The following is an 18,349-nucleotide window of genomic DNA, read 5'->3' as shown; positions in this document are numbered from 1 at the left end:
GACAGGAGACAAATCACTTAATCATTGTCTTCTGTTCACCTCCTCTGGGGCACCTGCTATTGGCTACTGTCAGCAGACAGGATACTGAGCTAGATGGACCTTTGGTCTGACGCAGTATGGCCGTTCTTATGTAAAAATAGTTGAAACCACTACTGATGACAAACTGACCATTGCAGGACATGCGGAGGAGGAATAGGGAAGTAATAAAAGCCACATATTGGTTCACATTTACTCTTTTGTTCTTTTTAATAATGCATTTATAAAAGAAAATCTAATTCCTCCAGGTATACGCTCCAAACCAGATTATTTGGATCAAAACTGTTTACTAAACTTCATTATCACAATGCATTTAATTTGCAATATAAACATACAAGCTACTAGGACTAAGCAAACTTTGCAAAGCAATGTTAATAATGTACTACTGGACTATACACATTTTGAAATAATTTAAACTTTACTTACGTTGGAATGCCAGCACGAGCTAAGACCTCTGCCTTCATAGCATACAGCCTGTCACTTTTACTCACTCCAAGCTTTATTTTTACTCTGTCATGTGAATTATTATCAAAAAAAAATCCACTGTGGATCACAAATTCAGCATTCGACCGAGTGCCATAAAAAATGTAAATCTAGAAGGACAAAAAGAGAGTGAAGGAATGGTAGGTGTAGAAAGGGAATCTTAAGATTAATGCACAAAACTGACATAAGTGGAAAATTATTTACTAAATAAAGTTATTCTGTCATGAAATAAAAATCTTATATGGTTGTAAGACTGAAATGTATGTTTATTTTCATTTAATGACTCAAAATACTGAGGAGTGTTACTGCAAAACTTCAAGGAAGTTGTGCAATGTAGACAAAATTTCTATGTACTGAGATGGGCCTGAATTTTTATATCCTGCATGCAAAAGGGAGACAGCCGCATACACTGCAACAAGTGTTTTAAAAGAAGTGGGACTTTAAAGAAAAACATCCACAAGTTCACATTGCAGTTTTTCACATAGCATTCAGCTGAATAAAGATCTTGGCACAGCAAGTCACAGCACCACAATAATCTTTTTATGATAATGGAATTGTCAACAGAAACAAGACTCTTTTCTTGTACATAGATCCAATACAATCACTGCCTTTAGAACTAAAAAACATTCTGGTTACAGACCCTTAGATGAGCTTGAGGTCACCTTTTAAAAAGTTTATCCATGGAAGCCTGCTAATAATTTAGATTCTTAAATCAGCTCGCATTATAAAGGCAATGAATCTATGTATGATAGTTCTATAACGTACAGATATAAGAGACAGACCTCCGCAAACCTTAGATACATTGATTTTTTTTAAAGCCAGAAGTGACCATTGTGATGATCTAGTTTGACCTCCTGCAAAACATACATCACAAAATTTCCCTATACTATTACCTATGTCAAGTGCAACTCCATCATGTCTTTTAGAAAAAAGACAAAGGACAAGAAGAAAGGGGCATAGCTATACAACATTCTTTGGGGCACAAAGGTTGCAATCCAAGGAGAAAACAACAAAAGAGGAGTTCAAGTTCTGCACTCACAGATGAGTGCAAGGAACCTGCCCATGTACCAAAAGTGCCCCCAACAAATTAAGTATTTGAACATTGGACCCAAGCCCCCTTCCAGCCAAGGAAAGTCCATGCACAAACTGTTTGTATGCTGCCTCAATCAGCTCAATTCATCAGGTTTCAGAGGACAGATGCTCCCCTTCTTTAGAGAAATTCTGCTTTTTAACAACTTAATACATCATTTCTTAATTGACTGCAAGTGAAAGATGTGGGATCAGCATCTTTCCACACATATCTGCAGAACACACCATGGAGCTGATGCACCTCTTATCCACACCGTACTGAGTTGGTGTTGAATGCAGCTTAGCTTGTTCTTTGATCAGTGAACAACTACATTCAGCATCCAAGAATGCATTTGTAAGTCAACTGTGCACAATACTACTTCACCTGTTCCCGTTTTCACCAACAGGCACTTTAGCTGGTGTGGGCAAAGCTTTAAAGTATTGGTCTGTTTGTTTTAATGACTGGACCAATTGGTCGTAGTCCAGGATGATTAGCATCAGGCTTCTCTCTCATCTGACTAAGGTCTTGGGGCACACAAAGCATAAGCCAAACGTCTGCTGGACAAATGGCCTTTGTCTCCTGGGCTGTTGATAGCACCACCTCTACTGACTGAACAAGTACGACGCTATCTCAAGTTAGTCAAGTGAGGTGGCAAAGTTTGCAGATGACACCAAGTTGTTCAGGACAGTCAAAAGCAAAAGGGATTGTGAAGAACTACAAAAAGATCTCAGCAAACTGAGTGATTGGGCAGCAAAATGGCAAATGAAATTTAATGTGGGTAAGTGTAAGGTAATGCATGTTGGAAAAAATAACCCAAATTACACGTACTACATGATGGGGTCAAATTTAGCTACGACAGATCAGGAAAGGGATCTTGGAGTTATAGTGGATAGTTCTCTGAAGACATCCACGCAGTGTGCAGCGGCAGTTAGTAAGGCAAATAGGATGTTAGGAATTATTAAAAAAGGGATCGATAATAAGACAAAAGATATCATACTTCCCCTATATAAAACTATGGTACGCCCACATCTTGAGTACTGCGTGCAGATGTGGTCTCCTCACCTCAAAAAAGATATATTGGCATTAGAAAAGGTTCAGAAAAGGGCGACTAAGATGATTAGGGGCTTGGAAAGGGTCCCATATGGGGAGAGGCTAGAGAGACTGGGACTTTTCAGTTTGGAAAAGAGGCGATTGAGGGGCGATATGATAGAGGTATATAAAATCATGAATGGTGTGGAGAAAGTGAATATAGAAAAATTATTTACCTTTTCCCATAATACAAGAACTAGGGGACACCAAATGAAATTGATGGGTAGTAAGTTCAAAACTAATAAAAGGAAATTTTTCTTCACACAGCGCACAGTCAAACTGTGGAACTCCTTGCCCGAGGAGGCTGTGAAGGCCAGGACTCTATTAGGGTTTAAAAAAGAGCTTGATAAATTTTTGCAGGTTAGGTCCATAAATGGCTATTAGCCAGGGATAAAGTATGGTGCCCTAGCCTTCAGTACAAGGGCAGGAGATGGATGGCAGGAGATAAATCACTTGATCATTGTCTTCTGTTCTCCTTCTCTGGGGCACCTGGCATTGGCCACCGTCGGCAGATGGGATGCTGGGCTGGATGGACCTTTGGTCTGACCCAGTATGGCCATTCTTATGTTCTTATGTTAGTCATACAAAACTAAGACATTTCAAACAAACAGAAAAGTGCACTGCACAAAAACAAAGAGGGAGGTTAACAGTACCTGCTACTGCTGATGGAAACAGAGGCACTGAAGACAGTTTTGGGCATGGATTTTGGTTACCACATCTAAAAGGTCTAGATCAGTAGCTTGTACAGTATATACTCCCAAGAGATTAAACATATGAAAGAGTTGTTATACGAAGGAGGAAGCATGCAACTCCTACAGTGGAGATTTGCAAAGAATGATTATGTGACAGAGAATGTATTGTGCTCATTATGTTGACAACTGTATTTTATTTAGCTTTACTAATACTTTAAAATGTATTAGCCAGCAACAAAATCCGAGTAACAGAAGACCTTACCCTCAGACTCTGCTATTAAATCTTGGCAGAAAAATACTAAGTACCACTTTTTGTGCAGATTGTATCTGCAAGTTAGTAAGGCTCTACTGCAGCTAAGAAAAGCATTTGAGTTTAGTTATTAAGTATTTGTGTGAAATCTTCACCCTCTGCATCAAGATAGTTGCATGAACAATACAGTTTTGCAAAACACCATCAAATAGCCAAGGCATGGATAATGGTCTCACATTACCTGTTCTCCAGCCTTAAAATCCTGAAGAGCTACACACTCACAACGGTCATCTTCTAAATTGTAGCCAGTAGTGATCTACCCAAGGGGGAAGAAAAAAGTAATGAGTCTTTAGCATATAAATTTCTTTCCTCCCCATTTTCATAAAACTGCCTTTTATTGGAGATGGATATTATCTAAAGTAATTCCATATACTGCTTTTCCTTCACCTGATACAACATGGTTGCTACTAAATGTTTTATGAATCCTAAGCAATCATTTCTTAGTTAGGAACATTAAAAAACTCTGCACTAGAGAGGCTCAAAGAAGGAAACTTCTTACCTGAATTAAAAGGAAAGCTTAGAGGGAAGTACCCTCCATTGACCTCCACTTGCTGGTCCCTACCTAAATCCAGTAGCTTATTATAAAGTTCTTGAGTGTAAAGTCCCTCCTGTGAGGCCTATTGAAGTGCTGCACTGAATATACTACATTCTGCATCAGACCCCTCAACCATCAGTGCATTTTCGATCCCTGTCAATGAAAGAGGTGTTGGATAACTGTGGGTCTTTCAGGGATACCATCTTTGGAAAACTACAATTTACTTGCAAATAATTCCTTTATCGAAAGCTAAGCAATTATTCTCAAATATGGAGGGATTTTAGGAGCTGACAGAGGCGGGGGACAAAGGTCTTTACCATCATACCCTGAATACATTTCTTCTAAAAATCATGAAAATAAAAATGCTTATATTAATAAGTAAAGCCATCCTAAAATGTATTGTTCAAGTTAAAAAAAAATGTTCAGTTAGATCTGGTATGTGGGGTAACTACATTTGACATGGAAACTATATAATAAAGGATTCCAGCTACATTATAATAAGATACGTTATGAACCTGTGGGACAAATTGCAAAAAGCCACAGATTTTCTCTCTTGATCCTGTGGCTTCATTGGAGGTTTGTTTTCATTTACTGAGATTACACTGGAAAACAGGTTCTGTGCTGTGACTGCCATCTTTGATTTGCTCTGTCTGAGGAGAGAGCCCCTTAGGCTACTTTGAAAGTTTGGCTGGCAGTTTTACATATTAATAATTTTACACTGTTTGCAGATACAGTCATGCATTTGTAAGCTGAAACAATGCTTTCATAGTGACATTAGGGGAATCTTTCCAGACAAAGCAAATCCAAAATGGCAGCCATAAGCAGAGTCCTATAGGACACAAATAATGGCACTGTAAATAGATGCCACGGCTTAAAATTGCACTAAATTAATGTGTGATACTTTTGCAAGTTCCTTACGCACTTTCTTTGAAGCCTAGCTAATCCCCTCTACTCAGCACTGATGAGGCCACATCTGGAGTACTGCATCCAGTTCTGGGATCCCCCAGTACAGAAAAGGATGTGGATGCATTGGAGAGGGTTCAGCAGAGGGAAACGAAAATGACTGAGGGCCTGGAGCACGACTTATGAGGAGAGGCTGAGAGATCTGGGCTTATTTAGTTTGCAGAAGAGAAGACTGAGGGGTAATTTGATAGCAGCCTTCAACTTCCTGAAAGGGGCCTCTAAAGAGGATGGAAGACTGTTCTCAATGATGACAGATGGTACAAAAAGGAGCAATGGTCTGAAGCTACAGAGGGAGAGGTGTAGGTTGGATACTAGGAAAAATTATTTCACCAGGACGGTGGTGACGTACAGGAATGTGTTACTGAGAGGTGGTGGTGGAACCTCCATCCCTAGAGATTTTTAAGTCCTGGCTTGACATAGGCCTGACTGGGATGATTTAGTTGGGGTTGATCCTGCTTTAGGCAGGGGGCTGGACTAGACCTCCTGAGGTCCCTTCCAGCCCTGGAATTCTATGAGAAGTTTGACATAATTAAAGCAACCTGTCTGACCTTGCTTTTAATATGGGGTAGCTAATTTTAAGTGTTTTTTTTCTTAGACACATCAATTATCTTCCTTCCCCCCAACACTTCCAATTCCAACTGTTGAAAGCACTCATTGAGGACTGTCAATGGGAACATTAACAAATCTCTCCAAATGTGTCAAGTAAGAGAGGGCAAGGAGAGGTATAAGAAGTACCATACTTACACCTAAGCCTTGCTGGATGGTTTTTGCTTTCTAAATTGTTTCATGAAGTTTAACAAATGTATACTTGAAGCTAGTTAAACACAATCTATCCTTGAAATAAAGTGAGAAAACCATATTCTGCAACAAATACTCGGTTGTAAAAGGTACTGGTTAAAGAAAAACATAGATAATAAATACCATTTCAATAGGAAAGGGGAAAAAAAAAGAGAAAAAATCATCAGACAGGACTGAAATCTCTCTCTCCGATATATATTCAACGTGCCAGTTCATTTTCAGCACTAATTCCAGATCTGAAGAAGTGGGCCTGCCCCACGAAAGCTCATCAACTCATCAATTTTTTTGTTTTGTATTTGATACGGCCAGCCATAGTGATCTCTCTACAATGAAACCCATTGCAGGAGCCAATAAACCAAACTACTAATAACAACAGAAAAATGCAAACCATTATGACAGCATGAGTATTTGAGTTAGCTTCAGTCAAGACATGTGGACTTCACAAAACAAAAAAGCAGTCATCAATGCTCCCTTACAGGGAGCAGATTATTAAAATACAGAGGAGTAGATCATATTAGCTGTTTACCTACATCATCCTGCTTACTGACAATATAATTTGAAAGCATAAACTCTAAAATATGGAAGATCTGTAGTTGGCTGAACAAGACTGGCAAACCAATCTTTCGTGAAATTTCATTTAATCAGTTCAAGACTTATCACCCCACTAACAACTTGAAATGTGGGCCTCTATGAGCTGGGAGGAAATCTAAAGTGAGCCCAAAACGTCAGCAGGCTTAACCTTCTATATACATGTCCCATCTTTTGAATGCTTAATATGCCCTGAAGTAGCGTTTTTGCATGTATTAAGTAGTGTTTCTTTGAAGTACTAACAGATGTACTGGTTTTGTTGAACTAGATTTTGTTCCTTCTGTTGCTGCCTCCATAACAAGGCTCTTTCAGCATAGTTACGAGCACGCAGTATTAGATAGACTGAGTATGTCTACACTATCAAATTCTGAAAACAAAACTTACATCAACAACAAAAAGTTGACAAAACAAAAGTCACCAGAAGGCATTCACTTGCTTCCTCGTTGACAGATCAAATCCACATTGGGCATCATTGACAGTGTGAGAAATACACTGTACACTGTGGGTATGTGGCTGCTGGGAGTGGCATCATGAGCAGTTCTGAGAGCTCTTTGTGCTAAAAATGTCAAAACAGCGCAGCAGTCTGTTCCACTTCTCCTGCAGCAGTAATCTGATTGCCACTGTGCTCTTAGTGCAGAGGGGCAGATGCTTGCAGTGCAGCAGAGATCATAACACTGAGCTGCACCTTCAGGCATTGTGGGATACTGGCAGAAGACAGTGCTGTCAACAAAACAAACAATGGGGTCTACACTGGCTCTTTGTCAACAATAAAGGGAAGGAAAGAGTATCTCAAGGGGTGCAAGATTTTGTTGCTGAAACTAGGCATTTCCCCCGCTCCCCAAATCGCATTGCAGCGTGTACACTCACCATTTCGTCGCTAAAAATAGTTTTTGTGACAAAACCTTATAGCTTTGAAAAAGGCTTTGTCTGTTGCTCAATTGCCAGCTGTCATGTGGCTGGATTTTACATTGGCTCTGCAAACCTTTTTAATGCCTAGCATGGCTTTTGGCCCCAAATATTGTGCCGGGGGTGGGGGGGTGGGAGGGAGACGTGTGAAGTGTCTGCTGACAGCTGACAATACCGTGAATCTGTGTCTGCTACTTATATGTCTGTATCATGTATGCAGGTAAAGTTATAAATTTTAGCTATGCAGCTGTGTTAGAAAATAAAAAAGCAGTCATATAGCACTTTAAAGACTAACAAAATATTTTATTAGGTGGGGAGCTTTCGTGGGACAGACCCACTTCTTCACTTCATAGTCTTACCAGAACAGACTCAATATATAAAACACAGAGGTTCAAAAATTGTTAAAGGTTGACAAATCAGAAAAATTGTTATCAAGGTTTGCAAATCAGAAGAGCAGAGGGATGGTGGGGGAGGGTAGTGTAGGGTGGGGAAGTTAAGAGTTAGATAAAACATCAAAGTATGTAAAAGAGTCCTTTATATATTGTGTCTGGTCTTGTATGGCTATGATCTGAAGAAGTGGATCTGTCCCAGGAAAGCTCATCACCGCATAAATTATTTTGTTAGTCTTTAAAGTGCTGCATGACTGCTTTTTTTTATTTTGATAGAATACAGACTAACACGGCTCTCTCTCTCTGTGTTAAAAAATGTTTGAGTGCCAAGCTTCACAACAGAAGCAGAGAGGTAGCCATGTTAGTCTGTACTCCAACAAAACAAAGCAGCAGAAATGTAGCACTATAATCGTTTTGAATAATAACAGAGAAATAGCCATGCTAATCTATATACTATCAAAAAAAAAGAAGTCCAGTAGCACTTTAAAGACTAACAAAATTATTTATTCGGTGATGAGCTTTCCTGGGACAGATCCACTTCTGCAGTGGGTCTGTCCCATGAAAGCTCATCACCTAATAAATTATTTTGTTAGTCTTTAAAGTGCTACTGGACTGCTTTTTTGTTTTATAATCATTTTGTTAGTCTTTAAAGAGCTACATTTCTGCAATAGAAGGTGTGAACTCAGCCTCAGCCAAAATGAATGGACTATGAACAAGTGCTCAGACAAACAAACAAACAAACATCCCAGATGCTTGGGACATGTCAATGGGATGCAGCCCAATGGTCAAGCAACCTGAAGTGAAACAAAAGGAACAGTTCCATCTCAGCAATTTGAGACTGTCTCCTGGAATTCATTCAATGGCAGTTTGCCACAGCAGCCCACCAGAGTCAGGTGGTGGCAGACCCTCAAGGGACTAGGGGAAGAAGAAAGGGTTTTGCCTGTAAGACAAGAAGAGAGCCATGCTGTGGACTTAGCAGTGTCCATCTTGTATCCTTTGTGTTTTGGTCTCCACAGGTTTATGTGCCAGCATGTGGACTCCAGTGGGCCAGATCCACAATGCTTTGATAGCTAAATCTATGTAACCTGAAATGAACTTTCAGAGACTTTCAAAAACCAGCAAATAACATCACTGGCCTGCATCAGTAGTTATGACTGATGTATGTAAAGTATTGCTTTAACAATTCTTCTCTCTAACCCTCCCCTCCTCTTTTTTTTTTAATTAATAAACCCTTAGATCTGGGGATCTGGCTTTTGCGTGGTGATTTGGGTAAGATCCAAGTAAATATTGACCCAGGTCTAGGGCTGGACCCTGGGGGTCTGGAAGAATCTGTGTTGTATTTGATGAAAGAGGTTTAATAACCACTCACTTGAAGTTGGGGGTTGTTGGTCTGGGCTGATACAGCAGCTGAAAAGTGTGTGGGTTCACTTGTGTGTGGGTTCACTTCTGATTGGCCACGGGGCTGGCAGAAGTGCTGTTGTGGCTGGTTGGATTTGCCTTAGTGAGAAGGAAATCCCAGCCTGATGCTGTAAGTAGCCCAGATTTTAAGCAAAGATTGATTTCTCTAGCTGTGCCAAGAAACCCCATCCTATTACAACAGTGTAAAGCAGGCGTGTCCAACCTGCGGCCCGCGGGCCACATGCAGCCCTGGACAGCTAGTAATGCGGCCCCACAAGATCATAAACTTTTAACGTTATTATGTGATTTATATACATTAACTATATTATATATTTTGTACGCGGCCCAAGACTATCTTCACTCAATGCGGCCCGGGCAAGCCAAAAGGTTGGACACCCATGGCGTAAAGCTTGTATTGTTTGCAGGCACTTAACCTTACCCCAACGAAAGATTTGCCATATTAAGTACTAGTGTACACAGCTTTTAGTGCTTTCCTACTGCCAAAGCAAATGCCACTCACAGAAGGTAGACGTTTTTTGTTGGCAAAATCGTCAACTCTGTTTATGCTTCCTGACTTTTAGTGGCACAACTGTGTCAACACATCCAGGTTGCTAAAAGAAAAAAACAGTCATGTAGCACTTTAAAGACTAACAAAATAATTTATTAGGTGATGAGCTTTCGTGGGATAGACCCACTTCTTCAGATCATAGCATTACCAGAACAGAAAAGCTGTGTAGTGTAGACATATACTTAGTTGCAAATTTCTACCCACTTTCCCTTGTGGTGTCCTGGCTAGCGATACTTTGACAGACAACCTTCATCATAGTCTATCTTCATATATCTAATACAAAAGTGTCTGTCTGGCAAACGTTTTCATGAGACAACACCAGATACAGAATTGTGTGTGTGTGATGATTACAAATATTCAAATGTGGCTGGGACTTTGCCACCAAGCCAGTCTTGTTTCATGGAAAAGTCTTCTCAAAGCTGCAAACAAGGCGAAAGAAAAAAATAAGCAGTTTGCAATTACATTAAAAAGTCCTCTAAGTATACCGGATTTTCTTGTTGAAATGGTTATGTCAAGATATGTAAGAAGTTGTCAGATTTCTTTAAGATGTTTGCTTTCAAAGGTGAGCATGGAAGATAAAACCCCTGTTTAAGCAGGCATTAAACTGTGTAATAGTAATTAGAATGGTTTACTATGTTAAGTTCTAAAGCTCCTTATCCACATTGATGAAATCCTTACCAGACCATTAATGTGATTACACATGTCCCATAAAGGAATCAGGGCCAAGGTAACTCGGGAACCATCTTCTGTTGGAATCTGGTTTTGTCGTGTCATAACAGAGGAAACCGCCCATCTGCAAAGAATAAAAACTTCAAAATTTCCTTGTTGAAGCCAGTCATGCAGGCAGACTGGGACAGTTGTCTGGGTCCAAGTTTAGGGAGGGTGGGTGGACAGGCAATGATATGAAGGCATGGCAGGAGGAATCAAGGCCACCTCTCACCATCTCCATTGCCTTGCGGGATGATGAACACTGACCACTGGCCCTGGAGAAACAAGCAGGTGAACAAAAGTGCACCCTCAACTTCACTGCCCCCACCCTCACCTGGCACTACAGCCATGGAGTGGGATTGCGGGGCTTGCCCCGATCTGCCCAGCCATTCCCACTAGGGAACAGGGTCCAAACAGTGGGGCATTGGTTCACAGGGGCTTGCCCTGCTCTGCCTGCCTGGCACTCCTGCTGGGGAATGGTGTCAGGCTGCAGGAACCTGCTCTGCTCCACCCACCCAGCATTCCTGCTGGGAAGTAGGCTTTGGGCATGGGGACGTGCCCCGCTCCTGTTGGGGTGTGGGGGTCAGGGACTTACAAATCCCCATGCCCCAATCCAGTCTTCTGGCAAGAGCAACAGGTGGGAGGATCAGGGAAAGTCCCTATCAGAGCTCTGCAGTTGCAGCTGAGCAGGGCAAGCCCGGCACCCTGATGCAAGACCTTGGCAGAAGTGCTGGGTGGGTGGGTGGAGCAGGGCAAGACCCCCATGGGCCAACCCCTCTCCCCTGCTGGAGCACTGGAGCTGGGGAAACCAGACTGGATGAGCAGGGCAGGCAGTGCAGGAGCAGCAAACCAGAATGGGGATAGGTGGGTCCAGATCATAAGCGGATAGGCCATGGCCCACACAGCAAGTTGATTAGCTGCAACCCAAAAAGAAATCAACAGTTCAGATGAGCATTTTCAAATTTTCTCCCCCCAAAGAAGAGAAAACATTCAGTTCTCCCCCTTTATGTAAACTATGCTAAAAGCATGCTCTTCCCAAATGCTACCAAGTGTCAGCATTTCCTGTCTATAACTTTAGTCGTAACTAATCGAGAATTATGAAAATTGAGGTATTAAAAGCTGGCCAATACTTTTAAAAATGTACACCCACTGTCATTCATGTTTTGGGCAACTTCACACTTAAACTGACACCTCCCTCCCTTCTTATCAGTGAAAGAAACAAAGTAATCACTCGGGACTACAAAAGGGCTAAAAGAACCCTATGACAGCTCATGAATTCATCTTATTCAGGATATAAAATCATCTATAACAACTCAAGTGCCCTCTTATCTGAGCTGATTCCATATCTTATGACGCCTCCAAAATGCACTCAGGCTTCACATGCAAAGCAAGAGATTTCTACGTCTCACACTAAAAAACAGTTCTGACGTAATATATGTTGGCAAAAGCTTTTGCAAAAAGTAAGGAAGCTTAAACTGCAGACTGAAAGTTACCTAAAAGCTACCCAACACCTCACTAATCCCAGGCTATCACGTGTCATTCGACTAAATTAACTTCTCTTCCTATCCCAGATTAATGACAATTTCTATATGATTGTTGAAACGTACCACTTATTATTATTTGTAAAAAGAGTACCAGTGAGTATCACACACCAATATTTTGAACAATTTAACAAACAGGGTTGGCTTCCCCCCTCCTCCCTTCTTTCAGGAGAAGCATTTCTTGCTTTGCAAGATCCCAAGTTTCACTTGAACAAACGGCACACCAACCTGTAGTCATCGTAAGTGAAAGAATCCTTTAAGGGCAGTTTGCTGGCATTAGGATGGGTCTGGGAAATAGGCGTTTCAAAAAGGAGACATGAAAAGAAGAAAAAAAATCAGAAATCAGTCAGCACAATTTTCATTATTTAGCTGCCTAACAGATCCTAACAAGAGCCAAATGAAGCAGGAGGCGTCCAGCCGCGCTACAGAGGGATCATCATGCTATTATGCTCTCATACATCACTGTCAACTTAATTTGTTGTGCCCAGCAGCCGCCATAAATCTGTTTCTTCATATTTCAAGAGTGGAACCCACAGACACCACACAAAAATAAAAATTTAAGGTGGACTGACTCCACAAAGGTAGACATCAACCTCAAGAAACAAGATATAAACATTAGGTTTCAGAGAGTTCTAAAATCCGCTCTCAGATCCTGGAATCTTAATTGTGTCTTACACATGCAGAATGAATTTATTCTAAGTCTGTCTTTCCTTCTTTGTGCCCACAAAGGGTGCATTCACATAGTTATGCCCCACTTCAGGAATCTCAATAGATTAAAACATTTTAATAGCTTTAGCGACTCTCACAGATTAGATAGGTTTAGTGCAGCAAATATATACATAGATACACGTACCCAAAAATAGAATAATTTCAATTTTCTTACATTATTTGTCAGATTAGATCTAAAGGTACATGTTAGTTGACATTAGCAAATAAAGTATTATGGTTAAAATTTTTTTTTAAACCTGTAAAATCTGTCACTCATTTTTGGTAAGTGACTTACTGTTACGTCTCCAACAGGCAGTAAAATAGCCCATCATACATTTTCTAAAAAGACTTGGACTTTTCAGGAATTTTAAAACTTTATCCCAATTAATAGATTGAAAGCTGTATTACTCTAATTTTACTCTTCAATTTCAATTACGTCTGCAGACAGATTGCAGTAAGTGATCAAATGAACAAATGGTTATTTCTTAAGATACAAATGATTTTTTGCTTGGCTCTATCGTTGCAGCACTGTTAATACATGAAGCTCCATGTAGTATGCAGTTTTACTCTTGATGCATTAGCATCAGAAGTGCATGGTAATTTATCATCTCTCACTGTAATGTACTTGCTGGCACTGTGTGCAGGACAGTAGGGGATGAGGTAAAAGTGGCTCAAACCGTAAATCAATTAGAAAACAAAAGCTTGTGCTCAGTGCGCAATTTTAGGCAAATTATACATTACAAAAGACTGCCAGTTGGGTTTTAGGTCCCAGGTGCCTGCTCTCCCCAGTCTCTGTAGTTAACCCTTTGGATGGATTAGCTCTGAAATTTATAATTTTCAAGTTAAATAACTTGAGTTTTTCCTTTAAAAATTCAATGCAAATGTCTACATTTGTATAGGATTAATATCCATATATGTTGTACATATCACACCAAATTACTCTGAATTTAAATTTAGCACATTTTACAAAACAATTTCCCTTTCTCACAAAACCACTAACACAATATTGAGCCATAAGCAGCACATTTAGGAGGCATTTCATCCAGCTAAACTGTACCATAGTTAGAAGATGAACACACTGGAATTTGAGATAACTGGAAATTATGTATTCCACTACAAATCTAAAAACAAAACTCAATTATTTCTTTATAAATTAATTTCCATTTTGATTACCAGTATATTAATGCCCATGTATAACAAAGTAAGCATCCAGAAAACTTAAGTCAAAAGTAAAATAAAAAATTAATAATAGTTTAATTTTGACAGATTTGTACCAGAATATTTACGTTGAATTCCATTACAAACTAAGAGCTGTCAAAGCTTTAAACATTCTGTGCCTCGAAATCCTAATGAAAATTTTCTGTGAATGGTGAAATTTCTAAAGAAATTTATTGTTGTTTCCCATGTATATTTAATCCAAACAGTTAATCCAGGAATAAGTATGCATATCTCTTATGCTTACCAAGTTATTGTATTTCCTACTGTATTATTTTTTATTAAAATAATTTTGCTCAAGAAAAGCAGCAGTCATATCGATATTTAGCTTTGATTAAGCAGTTTGTATACACCAGAAGACACCTAGTCAGTGTGACACTGATGCCACCTACTGGCACTGGAGCAGAATAATCACCAAAATGCAATGCACAAAATTAGATTTCTTCTTGAATGTGATCATTCGTCATAGCATGGCCAGGCAAGATCAAAATCCTTCCAAACCCTCTTCCCTTAATTCACAATAGCAGGCTTTAGAATAAATATGACAATAAGTAAAACAAAAATCTCCTTCAGCATTACTCACTTGACACTGTTGGCTCAATCTAATTCACCGTTGAAAACTCCTAATCTTTGAAACCTAAATTTAGGGTAAACAGATGCTACTTTAAAGTAAGATCATGCAACTGTTTATCATACTAAAAGAAACTTTAGGTGTACAAGAAATATCTATTTTTCATCCCAGCACCATTACTAGCAGGATGAATGATTGTCAAGAGATGTATCAGTAGTCAGAAGGAATTAAAAAAGTTATATGGCATATAAACAGGAAGCTGAGCATCTCAAAATGTTTACAGTTTTCCTTTCTAATGAATTTGGATTTCTTCAGATCAAATACTACATAGGCAGAAATTATTAATCAGCCAATGTGACTTAATCATGATCTACACTTAGCATCTTTAGAAAGCAAAAGGACAGGACAAACTATGATCAATCAGCTGTTGGCTTCTCCAAGAGTGTAAATTTGTATTAATTTTGATGGCATAGTTTTTGTATTAGAGACATCTGACAACAAGGAATTGTACTGAGACCACCAGTACATTTCACATAGGCTACTGAACAGCCATTTTCATTCAACAATCCAGATTTGAACATGTGACCTCAGAGTGAAGGGTACATATACCATTAATTTCCTCATTTATAAATTTCCAGAAATTAAAGACTGCCACATCTTAATAGTTCAGGTACATAAAACCAGTGTTTTTGCGTAGTTTAATTATCACAAAGAGCAAGAATGATACAGGTTTGTAATTTAAGATGCATGACAGAATAAAATAACAAAAATGTAATTACCATATTTATAAGAACTCCTTTCACAATCCAATATTCAAGTGGCTATTTTAAAGAAATTAAAATATGCTAAAGTCAGCATATCTGATCATATTAGATTTCTGCCCTGAACTATTTTAGCATGCTACTTAAAAATATACCAAGACATTTAAATGAAGTCTATGGATTATGAGCATTTGAAGACAAAAAACATTAACAATATTCTGATTAAAAAAATTGATTTAGCATGCAGCTTCTCTTTATAGTCCCTTGGTAAAAATGAAATCTCCCTAACAAACACTTAATAAAACCTGTCAATATATCTAGAAAGAAAAATGACACAAATGCATTAAGTATTAAATACCCTTGGAAAAAGTCACATATTCCATGAATTTTTGATGTACTATCTTGACATTAATGTAAAACCTTGATATTTATAATTGACAGATATTTAATAAAGTACAGAAGATGGATGCTGCACAGCATGCAAATTTTCAAGTTGATCAAAAAAGATACAGACATGTATTTAAACTAAACAAACATTTAATATGTAACAAAATAAGATATCCCTTTTTTAAGCTTATGAAGACCTTCAGGGAGCAGCTATAAAGCAGCACTGAAAATTATATGAACCCTAATTCAGACTAACCAGGTCTACATGAAATAGCTCTGAATAGCTTTAATTTTTTTAAGTTAAAAATGGGAACACAGTGTGTGCTCACATTAACTCAGGATTTTACAGTCTACCAAGAGGATCATTATAAAGGAACATATTGCATACAGCAGAATCTCAGAGTTATGATCTGACCGGTTCAACCATATAACCTCATTTGCAACTGGAAGTACACAAATCAGACAGCAGCAGAGACCACCAAAACCAAAAAGAAAATACAGTACAGTTAAACTACTGAAAACATTAACAGAAAACATATTTTAATTTTGCTAACAAAGTTTCAAAGTTGTATTAGTGTTCACTTGTAAACTTCTGAAACAATCAATGTTTTGTTCCTTTACAAACATTTCAGAGTAATGAACAATTTCCATTCCTGAGGTGTTTGTAATTCTGATGTTATACTGTATATTTAAACAAAAGGTCAGAAACCTTTTTGGGAAAATACTGTCAGAGTTGGGCTCCTAGGTGCTGTCCAAACACAGCAAAATCAAGGTTTAGTGTATACATACATCTGGATGCCTGTTTCCAAATATCAGAGGGGTAGTCGTGCTAGTTTGTATCCACAAAAACAGCGAGAAGTATGGTGGCACCTCAGACTTAACAGACTTTTTGGAGCATAAGCTTTCATGGGCAAACAGCCACTTCATCAGATGCATCTGAAGAAGTGGGTCTTTGCCCACAAAAGTGTATGTGCTAAAAAATCTGTTTGTCTATAAGGTGCAAGAGAACTTCTTTTTGTTTCCCAATGGTACTGTTCCACCTAGAAAATCCATTCCTCCAAATTTCAAGACATGCTTTGAAAAGAGTTAGAGCAGGGGTGGGGAACATTTTTGGGTTAGGGGCTACCCACCCACAGAAAAATGAGTTAGGAGATAAACATAAGCGAGAAGAAAAGCAAAGCAAAAACAAACAAAAAAACAAAACAAAACAAACAAACAAACAAAACACCCTCACTGACCTAGCCCCCACAAGTGAGAATCAGGAAAAAAATAATAAAAAGCACTCACAGACACGGTGCCCAACTGAGAAACACTTGGGCAACTGTCAGATCAAGAGGATGGGTGTATTTGTCCAACTTTGTAAAAGTAAAGATCTCTCTCTTCTTTCCTTCATGTTATTTTTCAGCCCATATGTGGATAGACATGGATACACTAATCTTACATGCTTATACCCGAGCTACTGCGGGGAGACTAGAATGCCTGGTGCAATAGGCCGGATAAATTTTCCAATTCTGTTAAGTACATGGAGTCCCATGCAACATGAGCTTAATAGTACAGGTTAAAACTCCCAAATCCACCACTCTCTTGTGCAGAACATCCATCACCCGGGTGGCAGGAGGGGCAGCAACAGCCCGGATGCTCGGGCCAGGAGCAGCTGCCAGGGCTGGTGAGCTGGCAGCTCATCGCTAGAGCCAGGCAGGAAGCTGTGGCCCCAGGACACTGTGGCTGGGAGCCTGTGTGAGGGAAGAAGGGGTTGGGAAGCCAAAGACATGAAGCCAGGAGCAGGGGCTGAGGCCAGCCATGGGGCAGAATTGATTAGCCCTGGTCCGGCAAAATCTCTGGTCTGGGACCACTTGGGTCCTGAGGGTGCCAGAGCTGGGAGGTTAAACCTGTAGTTTGTTTAGCTAGTGATGCACAACAGAAAAAGTATATGCCTTAACTAGAACATAATGACAGTCATACTGTGTCAGACTACTGGTGCATCTAGCATAGGATCTTGTCTTCAGGCAGAGGCCAGTGCTGGAAGCTTCAGAATGAATGAACAGAAAACAGCTATTTCAAGTGATCCATCTTCATTTCAGCTTTTGGCAGTCAAAGGCTAGGGAACCTCAGAGCATTGGGCAGCCTATCTGACCAAGTGGCTAATGACCATTGATGGACCTACTCCCCAGGAACGTTTACAACTCTTTTTTGAAACCCTGTTATTATTTTCAACCTTCGCAATATCCCCAGCGACAAGGTCCAGAGATTGACTGTGCATTGTGTGAAATACTTATGTTCATTTTAAACCTGCTATTAATTTCATTGTCTCCTAGCTGTGTCACATAAAAGGGATGTGTTATGTAGACAATTTGCTTTTTCCACACCATTTGTTTTTATTTATCTATTATATATTTGAGAGAGATTGTGTTGGTGTCTGTGCTTCTGTTTGTTCAAGAACTCCTACTAAACGGCAAAAGCTAGGGCCACCGAGTTTGGTATGCAGTTTCCTCTTATCTTAACATAAAAGCAGAGTCAGGGTTTGGCTGTTCCAGGGACGTGCATAGAATGTGATGGGGCTGGTGTTATACAGTTATAGTCCAGACTGACTACAAGTGGGAAAGCAAGCAAGTTCATCCCCAACAGCCCCAGATT

At 39.5% G+C, this 18,349-nt stretch overlaps 1 protein-coding gene across 2 annotated transcripts in view; it reads right to left on the bottom strand.

Moving 5' to 3' along the window:
- Positions 1–18,349, bottom strand: part of SETD3 (SET domain containing 3, actin N3(tau)-histidine methyltransferase) — an 85,181-nt gene that overhangs the window by 16,059 nt on the left and 50,773 nt on the right. For both annotated transcript variants that reach the window (XM_074996548.1, XM_074996549.1), the window contains 4 exons: positions 12,302–12,360; positions 10,503–10,617; positions 3,861–3,935; positions 463–629 (listed from right to left, as the gene is read on the bottom strand). In XM_074996548.1, coding sequence (XP_074852649.1) covers positions 463–629; positions 3,861–3,935; positions 10,503–10,617; positions 12,302–12,360 — 416 coding nt within the window. The remainder of the gene's footprint in view (positions 1–462; positions 630–3,860; positions 3,936–10,502; positions 10,618–12,301; positions 12,361–18,349) is intronic.

This window comes from Carettochelys insculpta, chromosome 6 (assembly GCF_033958435.1).
Source record: "Carettochelys insculpta isolate YL-2023 chromosome 6, ASM3395843v1, whole genome shotgun sequence".
Classification (NCBI taxonomy): Eukaryota; Metazoa; Chordata; order Testudines; family Carettochelyidae; genus Carettochelys; species Carettochelys insculpta.
Note: the sequence above shows the minus strand (reverse complement) of the source record. Positions and strands in the feature narration are given on the sequence as shown.